Source organism: Scleropages formosus, chromosome 25, assembly GCF_900964775.1.
Source record: "Scleropages formosus chromosome 25, fSclFor1.1, whole genome shotgun sequence".
Lineage (NCBI taxonomy): Eukaryota > Metazoa > Chordata > Actinopteri > Osteoglossiformes > Osteoglossidae > Scleropages > Scleropages formosus.
In genome coordinates, this window is record NC_041830.1 from 4133630 (window position 1) to 4160802 (window position 27173).

Below are 27173 nucleotides of genomic sequence, written 5' to 3' on the forward strand. Positions count from 1 at the left end.
TGGTGATAGTCAGACCACCTTGTTTGCTACTCTTGAATGAAGAGACTAAGGAAACTGAAGAGATGCTCCAAGTGCAGACCATCAACAAGACTCACTGAGCCACACTCAATGCTTAATAAAGACAATAAAAATGACAGTCATTTTCTGAAGTCAAAAACAAACAAAAGCAATATTTCATTCACATTCCTATGAGGGCCAATTGTGATAAAAGGCCATAAAAGAGTAAATAAATCAGTGCCAGCAGAGCTTCACTAACCAGGAGCTACTCAGGACTGACAGCCATATAACTGCTGTGAACCTGAAGTGTCCGGCCAGAGTCACAGTTACCAGGAAGCTCCTCTGCACCACACAGGATGGGTATAACTGTGAATAGTGCAAGCCAGTGAGTCCTACAACATTTTCAGCCTCTTCGTATGCTAGTTGTTTGCAGACTCCACACCACAAACGTTTTCATAATGTAAACAACAGAAAAATTTTCAAACCATCTACCAGCTGGACACTTCCAAACTGTTGGCAATAAATGAAATTTGGTATCTGCTCGTTCCATGAACAGTGTGAGGTTGTTTTGCTACAGTAACTTCAACGTGATCGATGTTCCTTAAATCCAAAGGCCGTCTACAGTTAGGTGTCGCTCTCATTCTACGACGGAGCCTGTCAATCCAGCCTAATCCCAGGCCGCTTTTCCTGTCACACAGTCATCCTTCCAGCAGTAGGAGTCCCATGTTCTGATCTAGAGAGTGGAAAAAATCACTCCAGCCCCAACACCCCAAGGGGTGCACTACTGGGACAAATACCACCACAGTTCACTGCAACCCCACTCTCTGATTACTGGCACGTTCATTACGGTCCTTCGATTTCATAACCGATCGTCCCTTTGAATTTCTACTGTCCCAGGCTGGCAGGAGCAAAACTTGCAACTTAAAAAACCAGAACAAGCATGTAAATCAAAACAGCAGGCACATTAGATCATAGAGAGAAATTCTCAGTTGCGATCATGTTCATTGTGTGCTGTCAGCAAGCCCAGGTAGGGTGGGCAGGGGTGGTCAACCAGTTGGCTTTCAACTTCCAGAGATGTTATTCTTCACATCAGCCTTTGGAACTCTGTTTGTTCTCTTCCACTGCATTAGCCAATTTCCCCTACTTATTATCATTACGGGGGGCGCAGTGGGTTGGACCAGGTCCTGCTCTCCAGTGGGTCTGGGGTTCGAGTCCCGCTTGGGGTGCCTTGCGATGGACTGGTGTCCCATCCTGGGTGTGTCCCCTTCCCCCTCTGGCCTTACGCCCTATGTTACTGGGTAGGCTCTGGTTCCCCGTGACCCCATATGGGACAAGCGGTTCCGAAAATGTGTGTGTGTGTGTGTGTATTATTATTACTGTTGTTATTTGTGAGTTATTAAGTTATTCTGTATGTTTCTTCAATTCTACAGAGCACTCCAAGGCAGCATGTTCACATGGAAGGTAATACAAAAACAAAATCAACTGACATTAACAAAATTTGAAACGATAAGGCAACGCAACTGAATTGTGGTATTAACAGACAGCTCATGTAACACGTCCACAGTGGCTCACCTGCAGGGCTGGGCACACCCATGCTGCTGGCCAGCTGGAAGAGGCGCTGCTGTTGCTCCTCAAAGGACCCTGGCTCATTCAGCGCTGACATCATAAGTCGGTAGTGCTCCCCTGTGCTCATGTGACAGAGAGGCTCCGAGCCAAGAACACGCAAGCCCTCTGCATGGGGATGGGGGATGCAGAGAAACCACTCAGTATTTACCTGAAGTTTCATTCAAGCCAATTTTTCAAGCCACTCAAGACACTTTTCTTCAAAATGACTTTTGATTATCATCTACTATTTAGTGGAAACCTTTGATTTAGGTGACCTACAACACTAGAGTGCAACACTACACTAAACTCCAAGTAACACATATTTGCATATTTTTTGCAATAGTTTGCATTTTTAATTCAGTTCTGTTAGTTTTATTTTCAGGTAGTTTTGTTAGTTCTTATTATACATTTCTATTATACATTTCTATCGGTTATGAACATGTATTCTATTATCTGTTTAATAATCTAAAAAACCCTATATGCAGCTACTTATGTAATATGTACTGGTATATATGGTGGGGTGCCACATATTGACTATATTTTAACAATCTTGCGCCTGCATCCAAATCTGTCCTTCTCTTGGTGTAATGCACTTTTTGTATTGTTTTCAGAGATGTATGTTGCTTTGGAGAAAAGCATCTGCTAGATGAATAAATGTAAATGTTATAATACTGCATTCTTCATTGAATAACAAAATTATAGAAACGGTCACAGTCACCACACTTTTATACCAACTTTATACGCGCAATATTTCCCAGACAAATGCATCACAAAGGTTATGTACAGTCAGAAATACCGGATCCTAAATTAATGGGAGTTTTCAATTAGAATTCTGTTCGTGAAGCATAGACCAATTTTTTTTCTTTTTTTTTTAGCATTGGCCATGCAAGGAGGCAGCAGTGCAACCAATACAATGACAGTATGTAAGTGAGCCATCGCAGAAAGTGCTGCAGCTGCTGAGTAATGAGCAAACACCGATCTTGCTACAGTTCCTACACTGTGAGCTTGATGAATGAACAGTAGTGAACTGCCACTGTTGTGAAGTTCCCTACTACTGTACTATACTCAGGAAAGCGACAATGCTATTAGTTTTGTTCACACTGACATGGAATACTGTTGAAAATCTCTGAATGTGTACACCTGGGTGAGTCAGTCTATACATCTTATTGTTCCCCTGTCTAAGTTCAGCGAACAATCTCCAAAATCTGCTCTCCTTTAAAATCTGCATAACTTCTCAAAATGAATCACTAACAGCTCTGTCACTCCTGACACTACTCTCCCTTTCAGACAGAAAGGCGGGTGACCACCAGATCAAGTGTGTTCTTACCTTTGGGAGACTCGCTGCGGAGCTTCTTGCTTTCTAGCAGGCACTTGTTGCTGCCGCTGCTAGGGGAGAACGTGCGTCTCTTGCCCACGAGGTTGTCTGCAAAACAGAGAAGAAAGCACCGTTAAGTGCTGGGGATGAAGGAGGCGAGGGGCAGCAGAGCTGGCAAATGATCCAAGCCATGTACCTGCAGACATTGCATCAGCTTGGCAAAGGCAGCAGCCTGGACCAAGCCAGGGCACCTCACAGTGCTTGTAACAACGGGTTGTCTCTATGCCTTGGCTTCAGCAGCTTAGACCAGCCTTCCCGTTGCAGTTAACCGCACACTTGTCACACCCCTGAGGGAAGCAAAACCACACACCGATCTGCTGTACTCCCACCACGCCCTTGTTTAGGCTCAATTGTTCCACCCACTGAGTCGCCCGTTTCCTAGGGGAAACAGCATCTAAGCAGCTGATCTCGTCCCGTCTCCCTCTGACATCTTTCCAGCTAACACAGACAGCATCGACATTACGCACAACAGAAGTACACCTACTATTACAGGATCTCCCCACAAGCAGATTTCAAATCAATATCTTCCTTATTGCATAGGGGGGAGGGGCACAGACATGGCTGCTGCAGGAAGCAAGAAGCCATTTGTCATGGTGCACTCCAATACAAAGCCACAGTTGCTACTTCCTCCTGTGCAGCTTGCTGTCATTTTTAATTTGGCTTTTTCTAACCTTGACTGTGTTTGGAGAACAAAGGGGATCTCCTTTTCTTTCTGCTTTACACTGATGGTGGTCTTAGATACCCAAACACATGTCCACACCTCAGCAGCCCAACAAAAGCCTTCCAGTCAATGCTGGCAAATAAAGAACACAATGCACAACAGATCCATATGTATCTATGTTCAAGAGGGAAGCTTTTAATTTCAGGTAAACACTGTTTCATTGTATGGACCTCTGACAAAACACTGAAAAGATGGGCCATACCAGCCTCGTGGGGAGAGCAGTAATAGTACCGAATTTCTTCCATTTGTAGACAATTTCTCGTACTGTCAATTGATGAACGCCCAAAACCTTTGTTTGCCTTTTTCTAGTGCGCGGCACCTCCAACCCACACCTCCAGTCACATCTCATTGATTGGAACACCTGACCCCAGGTAGCATTTAGAGAAGTCATCGGTCTAGAGGCTCACAATAGTTTTTCCGGCTGGGGCTGTGAATATTGAAATGATCTATTCAATACTGACAAGCAGTAGTACAATTGTTTCTTTATTTGCCTGGTAATTTCTGATCAGAGATAATAAATTAAATATACTACACTGACTACAACTGCTTTGTGAGCTGGCAGCTCCCCCTCCGTAATTTCTCTACACCTTGAATTTCTATTCTGAGTGTGTTTTGCTGCCTGTAATGGCAGAAAGTGGAAATGCAGGTTGTTTTTCATTATGCAACAGAGATATTTTAGAAAATGAACCTGTGAAGCACATGCATTTAAAAATAAACGTGGAGATTTTCGTAACACAAGGTACACGTTCATTGCCATTTCTGTTTAACTACAGTGGCACCAGTCATAGAATCTCATGGGATGGGGCAGGATCCCCAGGTCGAGTAACTAGCAGACAAGTGCAGTTAAGAACAGCATTTTGGTCCCTAATGCTTAACCAGACTGCGACAATGTACGCAAGGTGCCTGTTCTGTGGATAACAGTGGAAACCCCAGTAATCATATCAGAGTTTACAGCTGTCTTACACATCGACCTCAGTGCATCTTCCTGTGATGCTTTGTCATATCCTTTCAGTGTGTGGTCTGTATGGGGTGCAAGGGTACAGAGTGAGGAAGTAAAGGTTTTTTTTAAAAAAAGGTGACTTCAACTTTTTCCTCATCCTAGGTCTCTAACAGTCTGACTGCCCAACTCCTCAATTCCATTTTCTTATTCCCTTAATCTGTCATGTTTATCAGGCCAAGGGAGTACTGGGAGGTGCAAAGAGGCGCAGGGCGACGTGGGGAGCCGCAGCCTTGATCAATCTCCACACTGCCACTGACAGAATGGTGCTAATAACTTATTGATTCCACAGCAGTGGCCCCCAATCTGGCTGAGCAACTGCCATTGATCGGCTTATGGGGAGACGGAGCACACTGCTTCCATTCAGGAGAGAAAACTCAGTCCCCTGTCCCTTCAACCCTCTTCTTGATCAGCAAGTTTGAAGGACACGGGGAGGAGGTGGAAATGACTAAAAGGAAAACACAGAGGAGGCACTTCATGAGCACACTCATCTCATGAAACTTTTAGCAGTTTTCCAAGTACAAAAGGAACTGACTGCACAAGTTACTGAACAAAGCACATGTTACGTTAAGTAAAATACCATGTTATGCAAACAACTGAATCCTCTGTTCCTTGGGGGCACTACCTACAAAAAAACTACTCAAACTGTTAAATTGTCATGACACACTGTCCCCCTATTTTATGTTATTGCTGCTCCTATAGCTCATAGTACTGTCTTAAGTGTTCATTCTACGTATATGATGTGTGCACTGTCTCAAGTGTAAAAAACATCCTGCACAGTGTAAATTGCATGTCCTCTATAGTTTTCTTTTTTGTATTGTAAACTATGTGAATCTTCCTTTTTTTAGTATTGTGTATATTGTCATCAGACTCTGGCCTGTGTACTGCCCTGTCCAGTATTTGCTCTCCTCTTGTTTCTAGCACACTGCACGATATGTTCTATGTGGCACGGAGGTCTGAAAGAGAAACAAAAATTAATTAATTCTCCTGTACATATGTGTAACTGTATGTGTGACAATAAAGTTGACTTTGAAAAAGTTTACTAATCCCATGGAGGCAAAAGCAGCGATAAGAAACCTGAAAGTGATGAGCAGATGATGAATACTGTCATGCACCGGATTGCGCACCTGCATGAAGTTGAGGGAAGTTATAAAGGGAGCTGTGCTATGCACCCAACTTGCACCACCTCACTGAGACAACTGTCCCCACTGCAATCATGACCTGCCCCTCACTCCTGCTCCTCTTCTGCCTGCCACTAGAGATCACCGTTAAATTCACGCTCAACGGACTTGTGAACGTCCTCGGCTTTGACCTGCGTTCCGCCACTCGACCTCCCCCTCAGATTAGCCCTCCACGGAAATGAATGACTCCGAAACGCCCTTCCTCATATTCACCACCAATACCCCACATCTTCTCAATAAACTTCTGCATTTGGTTCCATCCCCTCGTCATTGTCAGGAGCACTGGCAAATGCCGCACACCCAGAACAACATGATCAGCAGAAGACAATGAATAGGAATTTGTGGAGGTAATGCATATTTACACTGCCTGGCCAAAAAAAAGTCACACACTCTTAATATTTTGTTGGACCGCCTTTTGCTTTGATTACGGCACACATTTACCGTGGCATCGTTTCGATAAGCTTATGCAATGTCACAACATTTATTTCCGTCCAGAGTTGCATTAATTTCTTGCCAAGATCTTGCGTTGATGATGGGAGAGTCGGACTGCTGCGTAAAGTCTTCTCCAGCACATCCCAAAGATTCTCAGTGGGGTTAAGGTCTGGACTCTGTGATGGCCAATCCATGTGTGAAAATGATGTCTCATGCTCTTTCACTTTCACAATTTGAGCCCGATGAATCCTGGCATTGTCATCTTGGAATATGCCCGTGCCATCAGGAAGAAAAATCCATTGATGGAAAAACCTGGTCCTTCAGTATATTCAGGTAGTCAGCTGACCTCATTTTTTGGGCACATTACGTTGCTGAACCTAGACCTGACCAACTGAAGCAACCCCAGATCATAAAACTGCCCCCACAGGCTTGTTCGGTAGGCATTAGGCATGATGGGTGCATCACTTCATCCGCCTCTCTTCTTACCCTGATGCACCCATCACTCTGGAACAGGGTAAATCTGGAATCATCAGACCACATGACCTTCTTCCATTGCTCCAGAGTCCAAACTTTATGCTCTCTAGCAAATTGAAGCCTTTTTTTCTGATTAGCCTCATAGATAAGTGGTTTTCTTAAGGCTACACAGCTGTTTAGTCCCAATCCCTTGAGTTCTCTTCGCAATGTGAGTGTGGAAATGCTCTTACTTTCACTATTAAACATAGCCGTGAGTTCTACTGTTCTTTTTTTACGATTTGATTTCAAACGTTTAAGTGATCCCCGATCACGATCATTCAAGATGTTTTTTCCAACCACATTTCTTCCTCGAAGATGACGGTTCACCACTATCCTTCCAGGTTTTAATAATGCGTTGGACAGTTCTTAACCCAATTTTCGTAGTTTCAGCAATCCCCTTGGTTGTTTTCTTTCCTTGATGCAGGCCAGGAATTTGACCCTTCTGAAACAGAGTAACATCTTTTCCACGACCACAGAATATGTCTTCCAACATGGTTGTTTAAGAAATGAGAAGCTACTCACTGCATCAGTTAGAGTTAAAAAACTTGTTGCCAGCTGAAACATATTAATCACTGCAGTAATTATCCAATGGAAGGCTCTTACCTATTTGCTTAGTTAAATCCAGGTGGTGACTTTTTTTTTTTGGCCAGGCAGTGCATTTTAATTCAGTGTTAATTTTAATGATGATCACAGTTAAATTTTTACATAGTATTTTTTAGTACCCAACAAACATATCAAGATATGTCTGTTATTAAGCTTTTATTGATTAAAATTAAAGTGTAAAAATTAGGTATTATAAAACAAAATTATGTTACTTTTGGTGTTATAAAACAAATTATGAAGTCCTTCTGTCCCAATTCTGTTTGGAAGTTGAGAAGCCAAAGTTCACAGTCAAATAAAATTCAGTACCTAAATCCAGAGTTAAAACCCAAATATATAACCAAATATAAAGCAATAAAATAAACCATTACAATGACACAATAACTTTGATTTGGGCATGACATGTAAATAACACTGCAATGTGTCTAATATGTGTGATGGGTACAGAGAAGATTAATCATATTGAGATGGGACACAGCAAACTACACGTTTGGTGAAGATAGCTCAGCAGCATCCTACCTGAGAGAAAGGGGCGTTTCCTTTGGCTATCACTGCTGGGCTGCCCTTCAGGAGTGTAATGCAGGCTGAAATCTACAGGGATGAGGTCACCCTCACTGTTAAAACACACAGGAATAAAAGCAGGTCAAACTTGGGCATGTGGGGCATGGCGGATGTGGCACTGACCATGAGTAAGCAGTGGTGAACCATTTCACCACCTTACACAATGCCCAATAGGGTACAATCCTAAAATGATCAGTACACTAGCTCCTCATCTGACAAACAAAACTCGGATTAAAAATGTGCAACCAGACTTGTCACAATGGATGAAATATTAATAATACAGACCTCGAAAATTTTTCATGATCAGGTTCTATGAAAACCTCATAGTTAAATATTTGTAAAACTTGCGTTTCAGTATTTTTATTGATTTAAAAGATGTCACGCGGAACACAGGGAGCCGGGACAGCTGAGCCCAAGTGCAGTGTGGCTCGTCAGAAGTTGAGGGAAGAGGCAAGTTCTCAAAACCAGGGACAGGCGAAGGGTCGGTCGATCGGTGAACAGGAAAGAAGCGAGGATCCATGGACGTGGTTGGAGAATGAAGCAAGGAGTCAAAAAACCGGAGATCGTGAACAGAGAATAAAGCAAGTGTGCGCATGCGAAGTAACACGAGGAAGGACGGTTGTCCCAAACGAGATTCCGCAACAGTACGGGAGCTGAAGAGGGTCTTTATAGGGAGAGCGATTACTCAGGAGCTAGTGAAGAGTCAGGTGTTGTCGCTTGTGGGCGTGGACGTGACAAAAGAGTTAAATTAAAACTAATTTAAAATTGCTAGAAATAAATAATACATCATCTCCACAACCTTTCACTCAATCCCGATATGCATGTGCAGCATTTTTCAGCTTCTGACCACTATTAACGTTTTTGTTAACATTTTTGTTAACGATGAGCTACTTTGAAATTAAAACTAATTTAAAATTACTAAAATAAAATGACTAAAACTAAAAAATACTTTGTCACCACAAACTCCTATTCTTTTCAGCCGTTGACTGATTCATTCCATAAACACATGCACCACTTCTCAACTTCTTACTGATTACCGACACTCAGGAACACCAGACGAGCGCTTTAAACATTGTGGAAATGAACTGAATGAAGGTGGTCCCACACTCCCAGTCCTGTTTGGATGTGTTTTACTGCAACCCTTCAACACATAAATACAGGGCATATTTGCTCTGCAGCAAATAAAATGTTGGTACCTAGATTAAGAAAATTCTATTGGAAATAATTAAACTGGGGTATAGATTTGAATCCAGCTCAGTCTATGGGGAGTTCTTGTGTTCGCCACATGTCTGTATAGGTTTCCTCCTGTAGTTTAAAGGCGTAGTGTTCAGGTGACATGAATGTTCTAAATTGCATACCCTCAGCATTGTGCCCAGTAATTCCAGGATAGGCTGTGGACTATCCTGACCCCAAGTGGTTATTGAAAGTTAGTAAACAAATTAGAAAATGTTTTCATCTTCAACAATCTTGAATTTTGAACATTTGCAAGATAATGAGTTAGTACAAGCTTCTTTCATGTTACAAACTAAAGACCATCACACCCTTGCACTGGTCAAGCGGTTACTGATAACGGAAGATGTTTGGATTCTGTTCTTTCATTGTTTTTAATTTCTTAAAAATGATGGTATTTATTCATCTTCCTCCGCTTTTATCCGGGGCCGGGTCGCGGGGGCAGCAGTCCGAGCAGAGTCCTCCAGACTTCCCTCTCCCCGCACACCTCCTCCAGTTCCTCTGGGGGAACCCCAAGGCGTTCCCAGGCCAGCCGGGAGACATAGTCTCTCCAACGTGTCCTGGGTCTGCCCCGAGGCCTCCTCCCAGTGGGACAAGCCCGGAACACCTCCCCAGGGAGGCGTCCAGGAGGCATCCGGAACAGATGCCCAAGCCACCTCAACTGGCTCCTCTCGATGCGGAGGAGTAGCGGCTCTACTCCGAGCTCCTCCCGGGTGACTGAGCTCCTCACCCTAGTGAACCTCACCTCCTCCGTGAACCGCCACCTTACCGTGGTGGAGGGGTTTAAGTGCCTGAATGAGTCCAGGAGCTATGTTGTCTGGGGCTATATGCCCCTGGTAGGGTCTCCCATGGCAGACAGGTCCTGGATGACAGACGAGACAAAGCGCGGTTCAAAAACCCCTTATGAAGGAAAAATCGAGGCTTTCGTTTACCCCGCCCGGTATGGGGTCACCGGGGCCCCACCCTGGAGCCAGGCCTGGGGGGGCCAGGTCTATGCCCACGGGGCCTGGCCGGGCTCAGCCCGAAGCCATGACGTGGAGCCGCTCTTCGGTGGGCTCACCACCTGCCGGAGAAACCGTAAGGGGCCGGTGCATTGTGATTTGGGCGGTGGTCGGGGCCGAGTGCCCGGCCAACCCAAACCTCGGGCGCCAACTCTGGTTTTTGGGACTTGGAATGTCACCTCACTGGCGGGGAAGGAGCCTGAGCTGGTGCGGGAAGTTGAGAGATACCGTCTAGATATAGTCGGGCTCACTTCCACTCACAGCTTGGGTTCTGGAACCACTCTCCTCGATCGGGGGTGGACTCTCCACTATTCTGGCGTTGCCCAAGGTGAGAGGCGGCGGGCTGGTGTGGGCTTATTAATAGCCCCCCAGTTCAGCCGCCATGTGTTGGAGTCTACCCCGGTGAATGAGAGGGTCGTCTCCCTACGCCTTCGGGTCAGGGAACGGTCTCTCACTATTGTTTGTGCTTATGCGCCTAGCGGCAGTGTAGAGTACCCGGCCTTCTTGGAGTCCCTGGGGGGCGTGCTGGAAAGCGCTCCCACTGGGGACTCTGTCGTTCTACTGGGGGACTTTAACGCCCACGTGGGCAGCGACAGTGATACCTGGAGGGGCGTGATTGGGAGGAACGGCCTCCCTGATCTGAACCCGAGCGGTGAGTTGTTATTGGATTTCTGTGCTAGTCGCGGTTTATCCATAACGAACACCATGTTCATGCATAAGGGTGTCCATCAGTGCACTTGGCACCAGGACACTCTAGGTCGGAGGTCAATGATCGACTTTGTAGTCGTTTCTTCTGACCTTCGGCCATATGTCTTGGACACTCGGGTGAAGAGAGGGGCTGAGCTGTCAACTGATCACCACCTGGTGGTGAGTTGGATTCGATGGCGGGGGAAAAAGCTGGACAGACCTGGCATGCCCAAACGCATAGTGAGGGTCTGTTGGGAACGTTTGGCGGAGGCCCCTGTCAGAGAGGTCTTCAACTCCCACCTCCGACAGAGCTTCAACCAGGTCCCGAGGGAGGTGGGGGACATTGAGTCTGAATGGACTATGTTCCGCGCCTCCATTGTCGGGGCGGCGGTTCGGAGCTGCGGCCATAAGGTCTCCGGCGCCTGTCGCGGCGGCAATCCCCGAACACGGTGGTGGACACCGGAAGTAAGGGATGCCGTCAAGCTGAAGAAGGAGTTCTATCGGGCCTGGCTGGCTCATGGGACTCCTGAAGCAGCTGACAGGTACCGACGGGCCAAACGGAGCGCGGCTCTGGCAGTCGCCGCGGCAAAAACTCGGGCTTGGGAGGAGTTCGGTGAGGCCATGGAGGAAGACTTTCGGTCGGCCTCAAAGAGATTCTGGCAAACCGTCCGGCGACTCAGAGGGGGGAAGCGGTGTTCCACGAACACTGTTTACAGTGGAAGTGGTGCGCTGCTGACCTCAACTGAGGATGTTCTCGGGCGGTGGAAGGAGTACTTTGAGGATCTCCTCAATCCCTCCGACACGCCTTCCGTAGAGGAAGCTGAGGCTGGGGACTTGGAGGGGGACTCGTCCATTACCCTGGCTGAAGTTGCTGAGGTAGTCAAAAAACTCCTCGGTGGCAAGGCTCCGGGGGTGGATGAGATCCGCCCCGAGTTTCTCAAGTCTCTGGATGTTGTGGGGCTGTCTTGGCTGACACGCCTCTGCAGCATCGCGTGGAGTTCGGGAACGGTGCCTCTGGACTGGCAGACCGGGGTGGTGGTCCCTCTTTTTAAGAAGGGGGACCGGAGATTGTGTTCCAACTATAGGGGGATCACACTCCTTAGCCTCCCTGGGAAAGTCTATGCCGGGGTACTGGAAAGGAGAATCCGATCGATAGTCGAACCTCGGATTCAGGAGGAGCAATGCGGTTTTCGCCCTGGCCGTGGAACACTGGACCAGCTCTATACCCTCACTAGGGTGCTGGAGGGTTCGTGGGAGTTTGCCCAACCAGTCCATATGTGTTTTGTGGACCTGGAGAAAGCATTCGACCGTGTCCCTCGTGGCATCCTGTGGGGGGTACTTCGGGATTATGGGGTTCGGGGCTCGTTGCTACGGGCTGTTCGTTCCCTGTATGACCGGAGCAGGAGCTTGGTTCGCATTGCCGGCAATAAGTCAGACCTGTTCCCGGTGCATGTTGGACTCCGCCAGGGCTGCCCTTTGTCACCGATTCTGTTCATTATCTTTATGGACAGAATTTCTAGGCGCAGTCAGGGAACGGAGGGTGTCTGTTTTGGTGGCCGCGAGATCTTGTCTCTGCTTTTTGCGGACGATGTGGTCCTGTTGGCTTCATCAAGTCAAGACTTGCAGCGTGCACTGGGGAGGTTTGCAGCCGAGTCGGGGATGAGAATCAGCACCTCCAAATCCGAGGCCATGGTTCTCAGTCGGAAAAAGGTGGATTGCCCCCTCTGGGTTAGGGGGGAGTTGCTCCCTCAAGTGGAGGAGTTTAAGTATCTCGGGGTCTTGTTCACGAGTGAGGGAAAAATGGAGCGGCAGGTCGACAGACGGATCGGTGCGGCGTCCGCAGTAATGCGGTCATTGTACCGGTCTGTTGTGGTGAAGAGGGAGCTGAGTCGTAAGGCGAAGCCCTCAATTTACTGGTCGATCTACGTTCCTACCCTCACCTATGGTCATGAACTATGGATCATGACCGAAAGAATGAGATCGCGGATACAAGCGGCAGAAATTAGTTTCCTCCGCAGAGTGGCTGGGCGCACCCTTAGGGAAAAAAAATGATGGTATTTATTGTATATATTTTCACTTTAGAGTTTTAATCAATATATATTTCTTCTTTACTTGAGAAACTGCTTTTCATAGTCACTATATAAAATAAATCCATGAATTTGTTCATGTGTTGAGAATTATTTTCTGTAGTGTTTAAAATAAATATATGATATAAATATAAAATAATCTTAAAAGTAATGAGGTACTTCTTATAATGTCTTTTTTCTAATCACTCATAATGCTTGTAATCCTCTCTGCTTTGAAAAGTACCACTTGCAATAAATGAACATTGAATCAAATCACACAAAGTCACTAGTAATGGCATTGGTTTGAGAAAATTTTCTGTTTTTTTATTACTTCAAGTTTTAAACTAAAAGGTAAGGCTTTCATTTGCTTTTCCAACATCTTTCAGCACTTTATGGCAGATGATGATTTTACATTATGATTATTTAAAAAAAAAAAAAATCAAGATTTCTGAGAGACAGAAGGCACAAAGTTACCACATGACTTAAATGTGCAGATTATCCAGGCCACGTTTACTTGGAGGCTGCTCACCCTGTGTGGTGCTCTATAGTTGCTGAGAAAGTTTTCAATAAGATCCATGAGACTTTCTCAGGTCCCACTACAAGTTCTTCAAACTGCTTGTCACTGATGACTTGATTTGTGGATCAACTGAAATGCCTTGGTAAAGTTGTGTGTCAGTCACCTTACAGCTGTCGCACCCAAAAGTTTAACACTTTTTTGCGTGTATTCATGGGCCCACAGATACAATAAAGTAGTACGAATGATGGGTTTGAATGGAACAGCTAGAATTGGTTCCAGATCAAAAGAAATCAAGAGTGCCCCTTGGTCGCACTGGACCCGTTCAACACCTACAGCCTTTTCCTTCAAGGCCGAACTGGATGCTCTACAGACAAATCCCTTCATAAACCCACACTGACACTTCTGTGGTGTGAACTGCCTTCTACTTGTCAAGAGCTATGCAGAAGTATGTCATAGGGGTATTGCATGGAAATCTGATTACCGTTCTGATCTCCTTAAACAGCATAATGATGCAGAATACCGGATTAGCATGAGGGCAATATCAGCAGCATATGTCGACATGGCCACGAACAGCGAGAGGACCAGCTCCAGGGAGGTGTAGATGATGGCCTGCAGCTGGGAGAAGTGCCACCATTTTGTGTCCTGGACTTAGAATGTCCGTCTACGGCACCTGCAGTTCTATCTTATAGCTGGCAGATTACAGGCCTGGCCACAGTAATTCCCGGCTGCCTTGCATTAAGATGTGCTTACACCCTAACAAGCTGACACAGGCAGTTATTTACCCTGCCTAGAGGGGTAGAGCAACAACCTGTCAGTCCAAAACAAGGAGCGAGGCAATGTATGGACTTTTATTAATCTCAAACAGACCCCTATTTACAAGTGATTAGGCAGACCAAAGAAATACTGTAAGAAAACCACAAGAACTTTAAACTATATGCCAAACTGTGAGAAATGAATCGCCACTGGCCCAGTGTGGCTTCTTTCTGTGGGGATAAAATTCATCCATTTCATTCCATTCACGCTTACTGCACAAGAGTACAAACTACTCATATTGCTTAAAACTGCAACAAACAGTTTTTCACTGTAGAATTAAGCCGTTACAAAGGTGACAATGAAATCCTCTTGTATTTGTTCTTTATTGTACGCCCTTTCCCTTCAGACTCACGTGACCTGCTCTGTTCAGGTAGATCTTACACACAGAAGTAAACCTAACAAGTCTGAAACACACACACACACACATTTTCAGAACCGCTTGTCCCATGCGGGGTTGCGGGGAACCGGAGCCTACCCGGCAACACAGGGCGTAAGGCCTGAGGGGGAAGGGGACACACCCAGGACGGGACGCCAGTCCGTCGCAAGGTACCCCAAGCGGGACTCGAACCCCAGACCCACCGGACAGCAGGATTGCGGCCCAACCCACTGCGCCACCGCACCCCCTAAGTCTGAAACACTGAATCTGAAAAAATATCAAAAGATATGCAATGAAGCATGATTCAAAACAGAACTGAAACATGATGGATTAAAGATTACTTAATGCAGGATAATGCTTTGCTGAGACATTTTTGCTTTTTACAGTAACGATATAATGGTAATATAACAAGTTATTTGTATGAAATACATTAATAGCTTCTTTGGAAATGATATTATATTGAGACATCTGATTTTTAACTATAATTCAAAAACTGTAGAACTGAATATCACAAAATCATTAGTAAGTCCTTATGTATAACTGATGGTAATTTTAAAAGAAGAGTTGCAATTGTAGGGGATGCGGTGGCGCAGTGGGTTGGACCGCAGTCCTGCTGTCCAGTGGGTCTGGGGTTCGAGTCCCGCTTGGGGTGCCTTGCGATGGACTGGCGTCCCGTCCTGGGTGTGTCCCCTTCCCCCTCCGGCCTTACGCCCTGTGTTGCCGGGTAGGCTCCGGTTTCCCGTGACCCCGTGAGGGACAAGCGGTTCTGAAAATGTGTGTGTGTGTGTGAGTTGCAATTGTCCTTTTTTACCAAGAAAGTAGTATGCTTCATTATGAAGGAATTATAATCAACCAATTACCATGAGATATGCATTGTTAAGGACACATTAAGAAAATAAGTTACAAAGCAAGCTGTTAATCAGAGATGTGAATAGAGCATGTCAAACGTCCACTAAATTAAAAGATTAAACAAGGAACTACACGTATGGCTAAACACAGTAAATGTACAGCTGGTAATTTTAAAAAGTGGTCTTACAAGTAATAATAATCTTACACTGGATCCTCATGTTACAAATATTTTTCCCTTTTGTTTTCCCCAAAACTGTCTACATATATTAACCCTGGCCATGTCTTATAAGCACCAAAGTGCAGTCATTCTAATAGCAGCAATGAGAAAAACAGCTCCGTTGCAATGGATACTAAAAGGGAGATCACAAAAAAGTTAAAAGTGGCTAGAAGGTGACAAGCATTTCACAAATTTACAGGATGAATTGGTTGAAATTCAGGAGAATCAAAACAGATGAATCAGGGAACACAATAAGAAATTTGATCTTGCATTTAACTATTATTACAGAGAAAAGAACAACCTGCTGGAAGAGATTGTGAAATTGATCTATTCTGGCTATCCTGAAATTTAGCAAAAGACTAGTACACAGTCCTTAATCCCTCGAATGAGTACATTTGCCACAAAAGCATCAAGTCTTTCAGATGAGCTCTAAAAAAGTATGGGAAAAGCTTTTGTAACCTTATGGTAAAGTGTATTTTATTTAAACATGTTTATTAAAAGTACAATTAAATTAAAACTGTAATTTACTGATATTACAAATCGGTAGAGGATATATTCAAATGTAGTGAAAGAATGGCCAGTATCTCATCGAGCTCAGACAACAAAGAAAATAATAGGAACATTTTGATTTTCAGTAATTTTAAGATTCAGTAAGTATAGTATTATGTTTGTACCATCATGATGCTGAAGTTCAGTGAAGCTTTGCACAAAGTCAGTAAAAATATAAAATTAAAGGCTTACAGAATATTTCTGATTTCTTTCTAATTTATTTTATTATAGCTATACATTAAAGGATATTTGTATTATTAAGTGAATTTTGATTGTCAGCTAGTGGATAAAACTGACTTTAGATTTGTATTTAGGAACTGACTTCCAAGTAGATTTCCAGTCCCAGCTGGAACCAGTGTAATACAGAATTTCAACACAATAAAAACACAGGTAACTGACTATGCTTAAACACCAGTCTAATACTGGTAGTTCAACTCAGGAATTTAGGACAGTCTCTTTCAACGAGGCATGTTATAACTCTTAAATGACACAAATTTATAACACTTCAGAAATGCAAATTATTAGCTCTTATTGACGCAAGGTTTTATTGTGCTGGTTCAGGTTCTCTCTTTTTGACACAAGGTCAAAGTTTCATAACTTCAATGACCCAGTGCATTACTCCGTATCGACACTAAGTTATACCCCTTTACTGATTCATGTAATAATCCTTTATTGAGATCAGATTATACCACTTTACTGATGCAGATTATTACCCCATGCTGAGACCAGGTTATACTCCTTTACCAATGCAGGTTATTACTAACTGACAAAGCAGGGTCATTACCTCCTGTTAGGGCAGATTACTACCCGTAGGTGAGGTACATTATTAACTCTAGCTATATCCTTTGGTGAGCTACGTTATTACCCCTTGTGGAGAAAAATCATAACCCAGGGTATGGCCATTTAATATTACAGAAGTAAGGCAGGTTATTCTGCTTGTTGAAACCAATTAAAACCTCTTTACAGAAGCAGATTACTGTCCGCACATGGCATTGGTTACTACACCTTGTTATATTGAAATTCTATTACAGAGGCAGGTTATAAGCTCTAGCTGAAGTAGGTTAACTCCAGGGGCCGCAATGAACTAGAATCGGCACAATGGCTAACAGGTACGTTTTTGTTCAGTGTGGCCAAGGTGGTCGAATAATGAGGCATCACGGACAGGGCACCAGGGTCATAATCTGCATAAGCACGTGTAAGACATGGCCAACTGACTCAGCACTCCAGTGTAATGAAGGTGGGGGGATCGGGCGGACTGGGCGGGCTGGAATCTGACAGCTTGGCCCAGAACAGAAGGGACCTCTTATCATCAGCCACTGACTGGACACAATAATCTTCATAATCATATCCTAAACCCGTCAATGCCCCCTCATTCTCATCAGCCTTTGGCAATATGATGACCCAGATAACGGGCGAGGCAGGACAGGAGCCTCACTGATGTCTCAAGATCTGCGCTAAGCTACAGCGTGATCCAGCTACAGCTGTTGGCTGAAGTTTTGTGCTAACTAAAAGTGCAAGTGTTGCTGTTAACTCTAAGGTTGCAGCTGTAGCTATTATCTCTAGGGCTATTTCAACTGAAAGGGGGGTGCAGTGGCACAGTGGGCTTGGGTGGGCTTGGCTGGGTCCTGCTCTCTGGTGGGTCTGGGGTTTGAGTCCTGCTTGGGGTGCCTTGCGATGGACTAGTGTCCTGTCCTGGGTGTGTCCCATCCCCCTCCAGCCCTGTGCCTTGTGTTGCTGGGTTAGGCTCCGGTTTGCTGGAGCCCCGCTTGGGACATGCGGCTTCAGACAGTGTGTGTGTTTGTATTTCAACTGATGGTGCTATACTTCTTAGCTCAAGGGTTGCACTAAGAGTGCGAATGAGGCATTTGTAGTTACGGTGCATAGAAAAAATAAATAAGCAATTTCCTCTATTACTGCAATTTTTTTTTACCCAATTTTTTTATGTTTTCATCCAAAATCTAACATTTCCACTTGAGTGAGAAAATAACTTTTTTGTTACTTAATTAATGAACAATGTCATCCAGCATATTATGCTGTAATCAAAGGAAGACACACACACAGAGTCTGAAACCACTAGTCCAGAGCAGGGTTGCAGTGAACTGGAGCCTAACCCGGCAACATGAGGCTGGAGGGGGAGTGGACACACCCAGGACGGGACGCCAGTCCACTGCAAGGCATCATAAGCAGGACTTGAACCCCAGACCAACCACAGAGCAGGGACGGGCAAACCTGCCGTGCCACTGTGTCCCCCTATGAAAGGAAGAGAATAGACAAAATGTCAAAAAGTTTTTGACATTTATCAGTTTAGAGAGGGTTAAAGAGCCATTTCTAAGGCTCTGGGACTCCATCAAATCACAGTGAGAACCATAATCTCCAGATGGAGAAGACTTGGAACAATAGTGGATCTGGTTTCTGACATCTTAGCTAAGGTCAGTGTTCATGACTCCACAAATGTGTTTCATGGGACAGCAGCTAGGCAGAAACCACTGCTAAACAAGACAAATATAAATGCTTGTATCTCCTTTGCCAGGAAGTACCTGGATTATCCCCAGGCCCTTTGTCAGAATGTTCTATGGCCAGATGAGTTGAAAGTGCTACTTTTTGAATGACATGGATCCTATTATTTGGAGTAAAGCAAACACAGCCCTCCACGGCTGTTAAATTTTTTACAGTGCCAGTTGGTCTTGGATAACTTTGCTCATTAAATAAGTAAAAAAATATGTTATTCGTTCACTCAGGTGGCCTTTATCTAATATAATTTTAGTTATGGTGAATGAAATTAGGAAGGGGGTAAATACTACTAACCCTAGGATAATCTATATTTCTATGGTATCCACAGGGCATAACCCCATAGAGTCTGGCCGTGGAACTGGATCAGTAGTCATACTCTGAGTAAGTGTCATGGTCACAACGACTCCTTGGACCTCTGACACATAGCAACATGACAGAGGGCAACGGGTCACCTACAGACCCAAAACCCATGACAAAAAAATATGAAGTCTTAACCTCCCACATAATCACGTCAAATCAGGCTCATAAACAAAACCCCATCTTTTTCCTCTCTTCAGCTTAAAGTGAGTATGAAGAATGCCTTGTATGGGATCCATTTAACAGCAATCATTAGAAAAGGGTCCCTGCTACAGTAAAACAATTGTAGGTAGACACTACTAGTCCAGTCGGAGCAATTCCTTTCAATTTGAATGATTTTGGGGTAAAAATGTTTTTAACTTTATTTACTTACTTTTTCCGCCTGCTGTGCAGCAAAAACTGCCAGCGTTTACTCACCTGGAGTTGGTGACAGCTGGTCATTCTCATAGTGTCAGCAAGAAAAGGCATACTCTTAACTATGAGATCAAAGTAGATTTAATAATTAAAAAAGCAGAAAGCAGCAAGAAGACGACAATCATTATACTTCCTTCCAGGATGATTCTGTCAGCAGTCCAAACAGAGTGCTTACAAAACCCTTGTACAAGGCTTTCCTCATAAAGCAAGACTAATATGCTCCTGAAAATGTACTTATGTGGTGAATTCTCAAACAAACTGATAATTACACACACACATTTTCAGAACCGCTTGTCCCATATGGGGTCACAGGGAACCGGAGCCTACCCGGCAACACAGGGCGTAGGACACACCCAGGACGGGGCGCCAGTCCGTCGCAAGGCACCGCAAGTGGGACTCGAACCCCAGACCCACTGGAGAGCAGGACCATGGTCCAACCCACTGCGCCACCGCACCCCTGATAATTACAATTCATTTAATTTAAATACATTCCTGAGCCATAAAAGCTACATACATTTTTTTTTTTCACTAAACATGCTAAATGTTTACCTTATCTATTAAACACTGTAAAACTCTCATTCAAAACCAAGTTCAGGGTATCATAACTATTTTTTGTGTTCCTTTTTTGGCACCATTTCCCCTCTCGTCATTTATTTCTCTTATTTTCTCTTTTAATTTGTTTCATTGAGTACTTCTCAAAACGCACGACGATGCAGAGGATATTCCGAGTGCCTCTCACCCTCTCGGCTGCAAGGTCAGATGCGGATCTGAACCAGAATCACTCTGTGCAGATACTGCATGTACTGTACTTCAGGGACAACAGATAATAGCCCACAGGCTAATTCTTAGTGACCGCTTGTGTTGTTTCCAAAGAGAGGGAAGAAATGTTTGAAAAATAGTTGAAAAACAAGAAGAGGTAGAATCCCTTTCCAATCTTGTTCGAACCAAATATTCAAACATCGAATGAATACCAGAAGCGTGAAAAACCACTTGTTCAAATGAAAGTCAGGGTGGTCCAGAGCTTATCTCGGGTGCACGGGGTACTACACTATCCTGGGTACATCCTCGATTGGGCAATAATCCTCACACGGTAGCTGCACGAAGTCTATCACTACAGGCAATTCGGAGTAACCAATTAACCTTAACTTATTTAGACTTTAGTAACAATAGAACCCCAAGTAAACAAGTTCCATAAAGGTTCCCCCTATAAATGGCGCAAAAAAAACAAAAAAATCTTTAAATTTTCTTAGAGCTGCATTTGTGCTGTGAAAAATTGCTGAATTTTCTGTTGTACAGATAATGGGTTATTAAATACTAACCGCTGCCTCGATCTCATCTTGTCAAATCCCTCTTCAACCCACTCACTTGGCTTTATTCAGCATTAATCTAATTAACCTAAAGGTGCCGGGCTGTTTCCCACTCTGATCATTATGAACCAGAACAGAGAGTAAATTCATTTGCCAGAAGCTGTTTTCAAGTTCTTTAGCAGCTTCAGAAAGAGACAGTAGATCTGGGGGGGGGGCTTCATGATGAGGCCTGAGAGACTGCACTGTCTCTCCCACCGTTTTCACTCACTCTTTGTGATGTCTGATACGAAATAAGAATTGCCAGCACGAGACCCGTCAGCGACTCTCATCCGTTAGTTATGCTTGTTTCTAGCAGGTATTAAAGCACTAAGGTCACAGTGAGAATGTACTGGGACCTCCAGTGGCCACAACGTACTGTTTGCAATGAAACTGGCAAACTCTTAGAAGTAACAGGAATTGTCTCCATGTACAAATCCTGAACCAAACAAGTGTTGGGACTCCTGAAATCCTTCAGATCTGTCTAAGGTGTACAACAAAATTCTACAGTAACTTCCTCATTTACAACTCGTGAACAGAAACGTACGTACACACACACATCATCTGAAACCACTTGTCCCATACAGGGCCACGAGGAGCCGGAGACACACCCAGGACGGGACGCCAGTCCATCGCAAGGCACACCATGAGGGACTCAAACCCCAGATCCACCGGAGAGCAGGACCTGGTCCAACCCACTACGCCACCGCACCCCCCCAGGAAAGGAGCATCCCATTTTAATTACAGTGGATTATTACAGATTCTCTTCTGTTCCTCTGTGTGACAGTATCATAAATCTTGCATTTTTAATTCCGCTCTTACTTTTAATCTTTTTAATATAATTATTAAAAATTAAGATAATCTGATGCAACAGGATAACAAAAGTGTATGATATATGGACACAGTCAAAACCACAGTTCTGTTATATATATATCCCTTAAAGCAAAGGTAAAGAGTAAGATAATAAGTTACATTTATTCTGCTACCCTTTTTCAAGTAAATGTTGGGAGAAATTGTACTTTTCACACTAATTTTTGATATTGATTCTTTCAACTTTTACTGGAGTTGCTGTTTACTCCATTGCATTCCTATCACCCTCTGAATTTCACTAGTTATAGTCAGCTGTCAGTCACAACCACTTTGAAGGGGACCCATTAAAAATGTGTTTTCACAGTAAGCTGACTTATTTTGTTCATTTCACTTTGGTCAGTCAACAGTAATGAGTTAAATGTGATCATTTATAGAAAAAAAATTACTTTCATCCAGTTCATTGGCTTTCAAGAAAGTCAGCATAAAAATCTGAGTTTAAATATGTTTCATGCATTAAGGGAATCTTTTGTGTTGTGAGAATGGAATTTTCTAAGTTAAACAGTTCATAATTATGGGGGTGGCATGGTATGGAACAAGCGGTTTCAGATGATGTGTGTGTAATAAGTTATTACAAATGACAATTACTATTATTGGTCTGATGGACACACACACACTGTCTGAAGCCACTTGTCCCAGGCGGGGTTGCGGCGAACCGGAGCCCAACCCAGCAACACGGGACGCAAGGCTGGATGGAGAGGGGGCACACCCAGGACGGGATGCCAGTCCATCACAAGGCACCCCAAGCAGGACCAAACCCCAGACCCACCAAAGAGCAGGACCCGGCCAAGCCCGCTGCACCACCGTGCCCCCCTTGTCTGATGCAGTTTACTTCTAAAGGGACACAAGTGAACTTTTAATATTTTAACTTATGTGAGTGAACATACTGGGGGGTGCAGTGGCGCAGTGGGTTGGACCAGGGTCCTGCTCTCCGGTGGGTCTGGGGTTCGAGTCCCGCTTGGGGTGCCTTGCGACGGACTGGAGTCCTGTCCTCGATGTGTCCCCTCCCCCTCTGGCCTTACGCCCTGTGCTGCCGGGTAGGCTCCGGTTCCCCGTGACCCGATATGGGACAAGCGGTTCTGAAAGTGTGTGTGTGTGTGTGAGAACATCTAATTGTACAACAAAGTTCTACACAGCTCGGAAATATTTTGGAGAAAAGCAGTTGTAGACATTGTGTGTGTGTGTGTGGGAGTGTGTGTAGATAACATAGACAATTCTTTCCACTTACCATGAATATGATAGAAGGCTAAAATTCTGACCAAAACGTGCTATAAAGGCTTACAGTCTCTTCTTACTATTCACTTATGCCTTGTGGTGTTTTAAGCACCAAAGCACACTTTTTAGACACAACAGATACGTTTAATATATTAATGCACTTTCTTTAAACAAAACTGTAAGAACATCCGAATAAACCAATTCGGTGGGTTTAGTAGCCCTACTGATAAAATCCATTTAAAAAAAAACTTCTGCAAAACAACGGTAGGAGGGATGTACTGTATACGCACAAGACAAGTCCATGTTGACCACTAGGGGCCAATGCAGTGCGAACTGCACACTATGTAAAAAAGCATTCCTGGTGAGAAGCACCTTGACAGCAATCCTGACGGCAAAGCGTTTTTCAGTTTTGCAGCTAGACTAACATATATACATTTATGACGAGCTGACACTGAGAAAAAAAAAGACTGATAAGAACCCTTAGGGGCTACACTGACCATATGGACATTATTTAAACACTTTCCTTCCTCATTTTTGCCCTGCTGAAAATAACACCTTGACTGCAGTTGAAATGTCTGGAAACAAACCACACAGCCCAGTGTTCACCTAATCACCTTGTTCCAGGGTACTACAGCAGGAGGTGGGGTTTGAACTTGGTCCACACCACCTGCTGCCCCTAACATGATAATGAAAGCAATACAATAAAAGAGCTCTAAAACTGCTTACATTTATTACTTGAGCTGACACCTTTCTCCAAAGCAACTACAGAGTTTAACTATCTACAATTATTTACCCATTTATACAGCTGGTAATTTTTTTTCAAGCAATTCAGGGTAAGTACCTTGCTGAAGGGTACAACAGCAGTAGGGGAGATTTGAATGTGTAAATCTCAAGGGAATGGCCCTAGCAGTCATGCTGTTAGCTACTCCATATTTATATGGAACATAAATTTTGATTAATAATCCATCATTTGGAAGCAGTTTCTCCATCTCAAGAAGTGGAAGTTTTACTGTGGGCAGAACAGTAAAGACAGCGCCAGGTGTGACTGCAACCCACAGGGCATGACAATGCTACTCCTTCTCACAACAAAAATGAAGAGCAGAAGAACAGAGCCTAGAGACCAGGTCAGTGTATTCATTCATTCATTCATTAATTCATTCATTCATCCATCCATCCATTTTCTGTCCCGCTTGTCCTAAAAGGGTCGCGGTGGCAGCAGGGAGAGCAGAGAGGCCCAGCTGCCCCTGTCCCCCGCAACTTCCTCCAGCTCAACCTGGGGGATCCCCAGCCGTTCCCAGGCCAACTATGAGATATAATTTCTCCAGCGGGTCCTGAGCTGACCTCGGGGCCTTGTTCCAGGTGGCCATGCCTGGTATACCTCCACAGGGAGGCGTCTGCCCGAACCACCTCAACTGGCTCCTCTCAATGTGAAGTAGTAGCGGATCTACTCTGAGCTCCTCCTGGATGTCCGAACTCCTCACCCTGTCACGGAGAGTGAGTCCCAACACCCTGCGGAGAAAACTAATTTCGGCCGCTTGTATCCGTGATCTTATTCTTTCGGTCATTACCCAAAGTTCATGACCATAGGTGAGGGTAGGGACGTAGATCAACCGGTAAATGGAGAGCTTCGCCTTATGGCTCAGCTCCCCCTTCACCACTACAGTCCAGTACAGCGACCGCATTACTGCTGCCGCTGCTCCCAGTCTGTGGCCGATCTCACGCTCCCTTCTTCCCTCACTCCTGAACAAGACCCCAAGATACTTGAATTCCTCCACCTCGGGCAAAAACTCTCCCCTTACCTGGAGGGGGCATACCATCCTTTTCCGTGACAGAACCATGGACTCAGACTTTGAGGTGCTGGATCCTCATCCCCACCACTCCACACTCGCGTCCAAACTGTTCCAGTGCATGCTGGAGGCAGCCATGTGACTGTGCCAAAAGGACAACATCATCTGCAAAAAGCAGAGACGTCACCTTCCGACTCCCACACAGAATGCCCTCCTGACCTCGACTGCGCCTTGATATCATGTCCATGAAAACCACAAACAGGAGTGGAGACAAGGCACAACCTTGGCGGAGTCCAACACCCACATTGAACAGGCTTGACTTAATGCCGAGTATGCGGACACAGGTTTCGCTCCGTATGTACAGAGACTGAATGGCCCGCAGCAGTGGCCCCGGTACCCCATACTCCCTAAGCACCTCCCACAGAATTTCCCAGGGAACACAGTCATAGGCCTTCTCCAAGTCCACAAAACATATGTAGACGGGATAAGCAAACTCCCATGCCCCTTCAGTTATCTGTGAGAGGGTAAAAAGCTGGTCCACTGTTCCATGGCCAAGGCGGAATCTGCACTGTTCCTCTTCAGTCTGAGGTTCGACTATCGGCCGGAGCCTCCTCTCCAGCACCCTGGCATAGACTTTCCCAGGGAGGCTGAGAAGTGTGATACCCCGATAGTTAGCACACACTCTCCAATCCCCTTTCTTAAAGATAGGGACTACCATCCCAGTTTTCCAATCCAAGGGCACTGTCCCCGAGGTCCATGCAACATTGCAGAGGCAAAAACCTCCATGAAAAAGTAAACAAGATAACGTTTACCCTGCCCGGAACAGGGTCACCGGGACCTACCCCTGGAGCCAGGCCTGGGGGTAGTGTTCCTAGGCAAGCGCCTGGTGGCCGGGCAGCCCATGTAGCCCGGCCGGGCTCAGCCCAGAAAGTGGGCCCACCACCTGCAAGGCCCAGCATGGGGGTCCGGTGCTATGTATACCTGGTGGCGCTTGGCGTCACGGCCCCTCGCGACGACAACTGGCTCTCGGTACAGTGTATTCATGCTCATCTTAATCATCAGAATGCTCCAGTAGATCTGCAACTGACACGGCTGCCATAGAAGCCCAAGTGAAAGAAACTCAGCTATAAGCTGAAGATAAATGTTAAGGGGTAACACTGGAGAAGGAGGAGGAGGAGGACGCAGCTTTAGCTGAAGCTGTTCTGATGCTGCTGTCTATGAAACACCCTAATGTTTCCTATACAGCATCCATTTTAGCATCTGAGATCCTTCCACAAGCTATGTCAATGTGTGTGCGTGCCTAAAAAAATTGCACAGCTGGACAGAGTCACAGGGGAGTCAGAAGATCCGAGAAACTCACTCACCTCTTTCTTTTGACAGTAAAGTGGAGCTCGACCTCTTGCTTGACATCGGCATGGCCAGCACCTGCTTTATTGCTGCCTTCGCTGTCATCACTGTTAAAGACCAAGGTCAGCTCCTTCTTAGGGGTACAGTTCAGAGGCAGGGGAATTGTGCGCTTCTCAGCCAGGCGCCCACGATTCTGCACAGACACACAGAGGGCAGAGAGTCAGAAAACAGACTTCTCACCAGCAGCACCTGTCTTTACACAACCAAGCTGGGACCAGAGACTGCAGATGATCTGCTCATAAAGAGAATTTTCACAAATGAGCTCTTCATGACCATTCATTTAAATGGGAAAGATAGCTTATGCTTTTCTGAACCTGACCCATCATTTTCCATCAAACACAGAAAACTCCACCCTTATCTTTCAAAAACGGAGAAAATCAAATTAAATTCTAAGTTCAGAACTGCCCCGGAAACCTTGAAATCCAGGGTCAAAACCCATATGTTTTAGGTTACTTATACACGTTTGTGTGAACCTTTTTTCTATTCCCTTTTCCGCTCATTGGTTATCCTACTATTGTTTCACTCTTTAATTTTTTTGTTTAATGCTGTTGTTTTGTACCCTAGAGTGGTGCAGCAGGCACCTCACAGCTCCTGAAATGGGGACTGAAACATGGGTGCAAATGCAGCTCCCACAGTCAAAAGGCATGTGTTCTGTTTGAATTCATAACTAAATTAAAATTAAGTGTGTATGTGTCGATGAGTGTGTATGGTTGCCTTGGACTCGCCTTTCTTTCAGGGTGTATCCTGCCTCATCTCCTGTGCTTTTAGGAAATGGTCCATGTCTGTAGTCCTTAAAGACAGCGGAAATATTGACCATGGCTTGTGTGTTCCCTGAATTCTTCAAGGCAATAAGCACAATGATAAAAAAAAAAAAAAAAATTCAACAAGTCTGCCAAATGTTAACTGAAAGTGTTGCATATACACATCACAATACTCCTCCGTGGCCAGTAGACATACTTATAGCTCTAGGAAAGTACTATATTAT

The 27173-nt window shown here is 44.8% G+C and overlaps 1 protein-coding gene across 4 annotated transcripts in view; it reads right to left on the reverse strand.

The window, feature by feature from the left end:
- LOC108928110 (sterile alpha motif domain-containing protein 11-like) overlaps positions 1-27173 on the reverse strand; it is a 55265-nt gene that overhangs the window by 15537 nt on the left and 12555 nt on the right. For all 4 annotated transcript variants that reach the window (XM_029249359.1, XM_029249358.1, XM_029249357.1 and 1 more), the window contains exons 3-6: positions 26146-26321; positions 7941-8035; positions 2930-3025; positions 1570-1728 (exon numbers count right to left, since the gene is read on the reverse strand). In XM_029249359.1, the coding sequence (XP_029105192.1) occupies positions 1570-1728; positions 2930-3025; positions 7941-8035; positions 26146-26321 (526 nt within the window). The remainder of the gene's footprint in view (positions 1-1569; positions 1729-2929; positions 3026-7940; positions 8036-26145; positions 26322-27173) is intronic.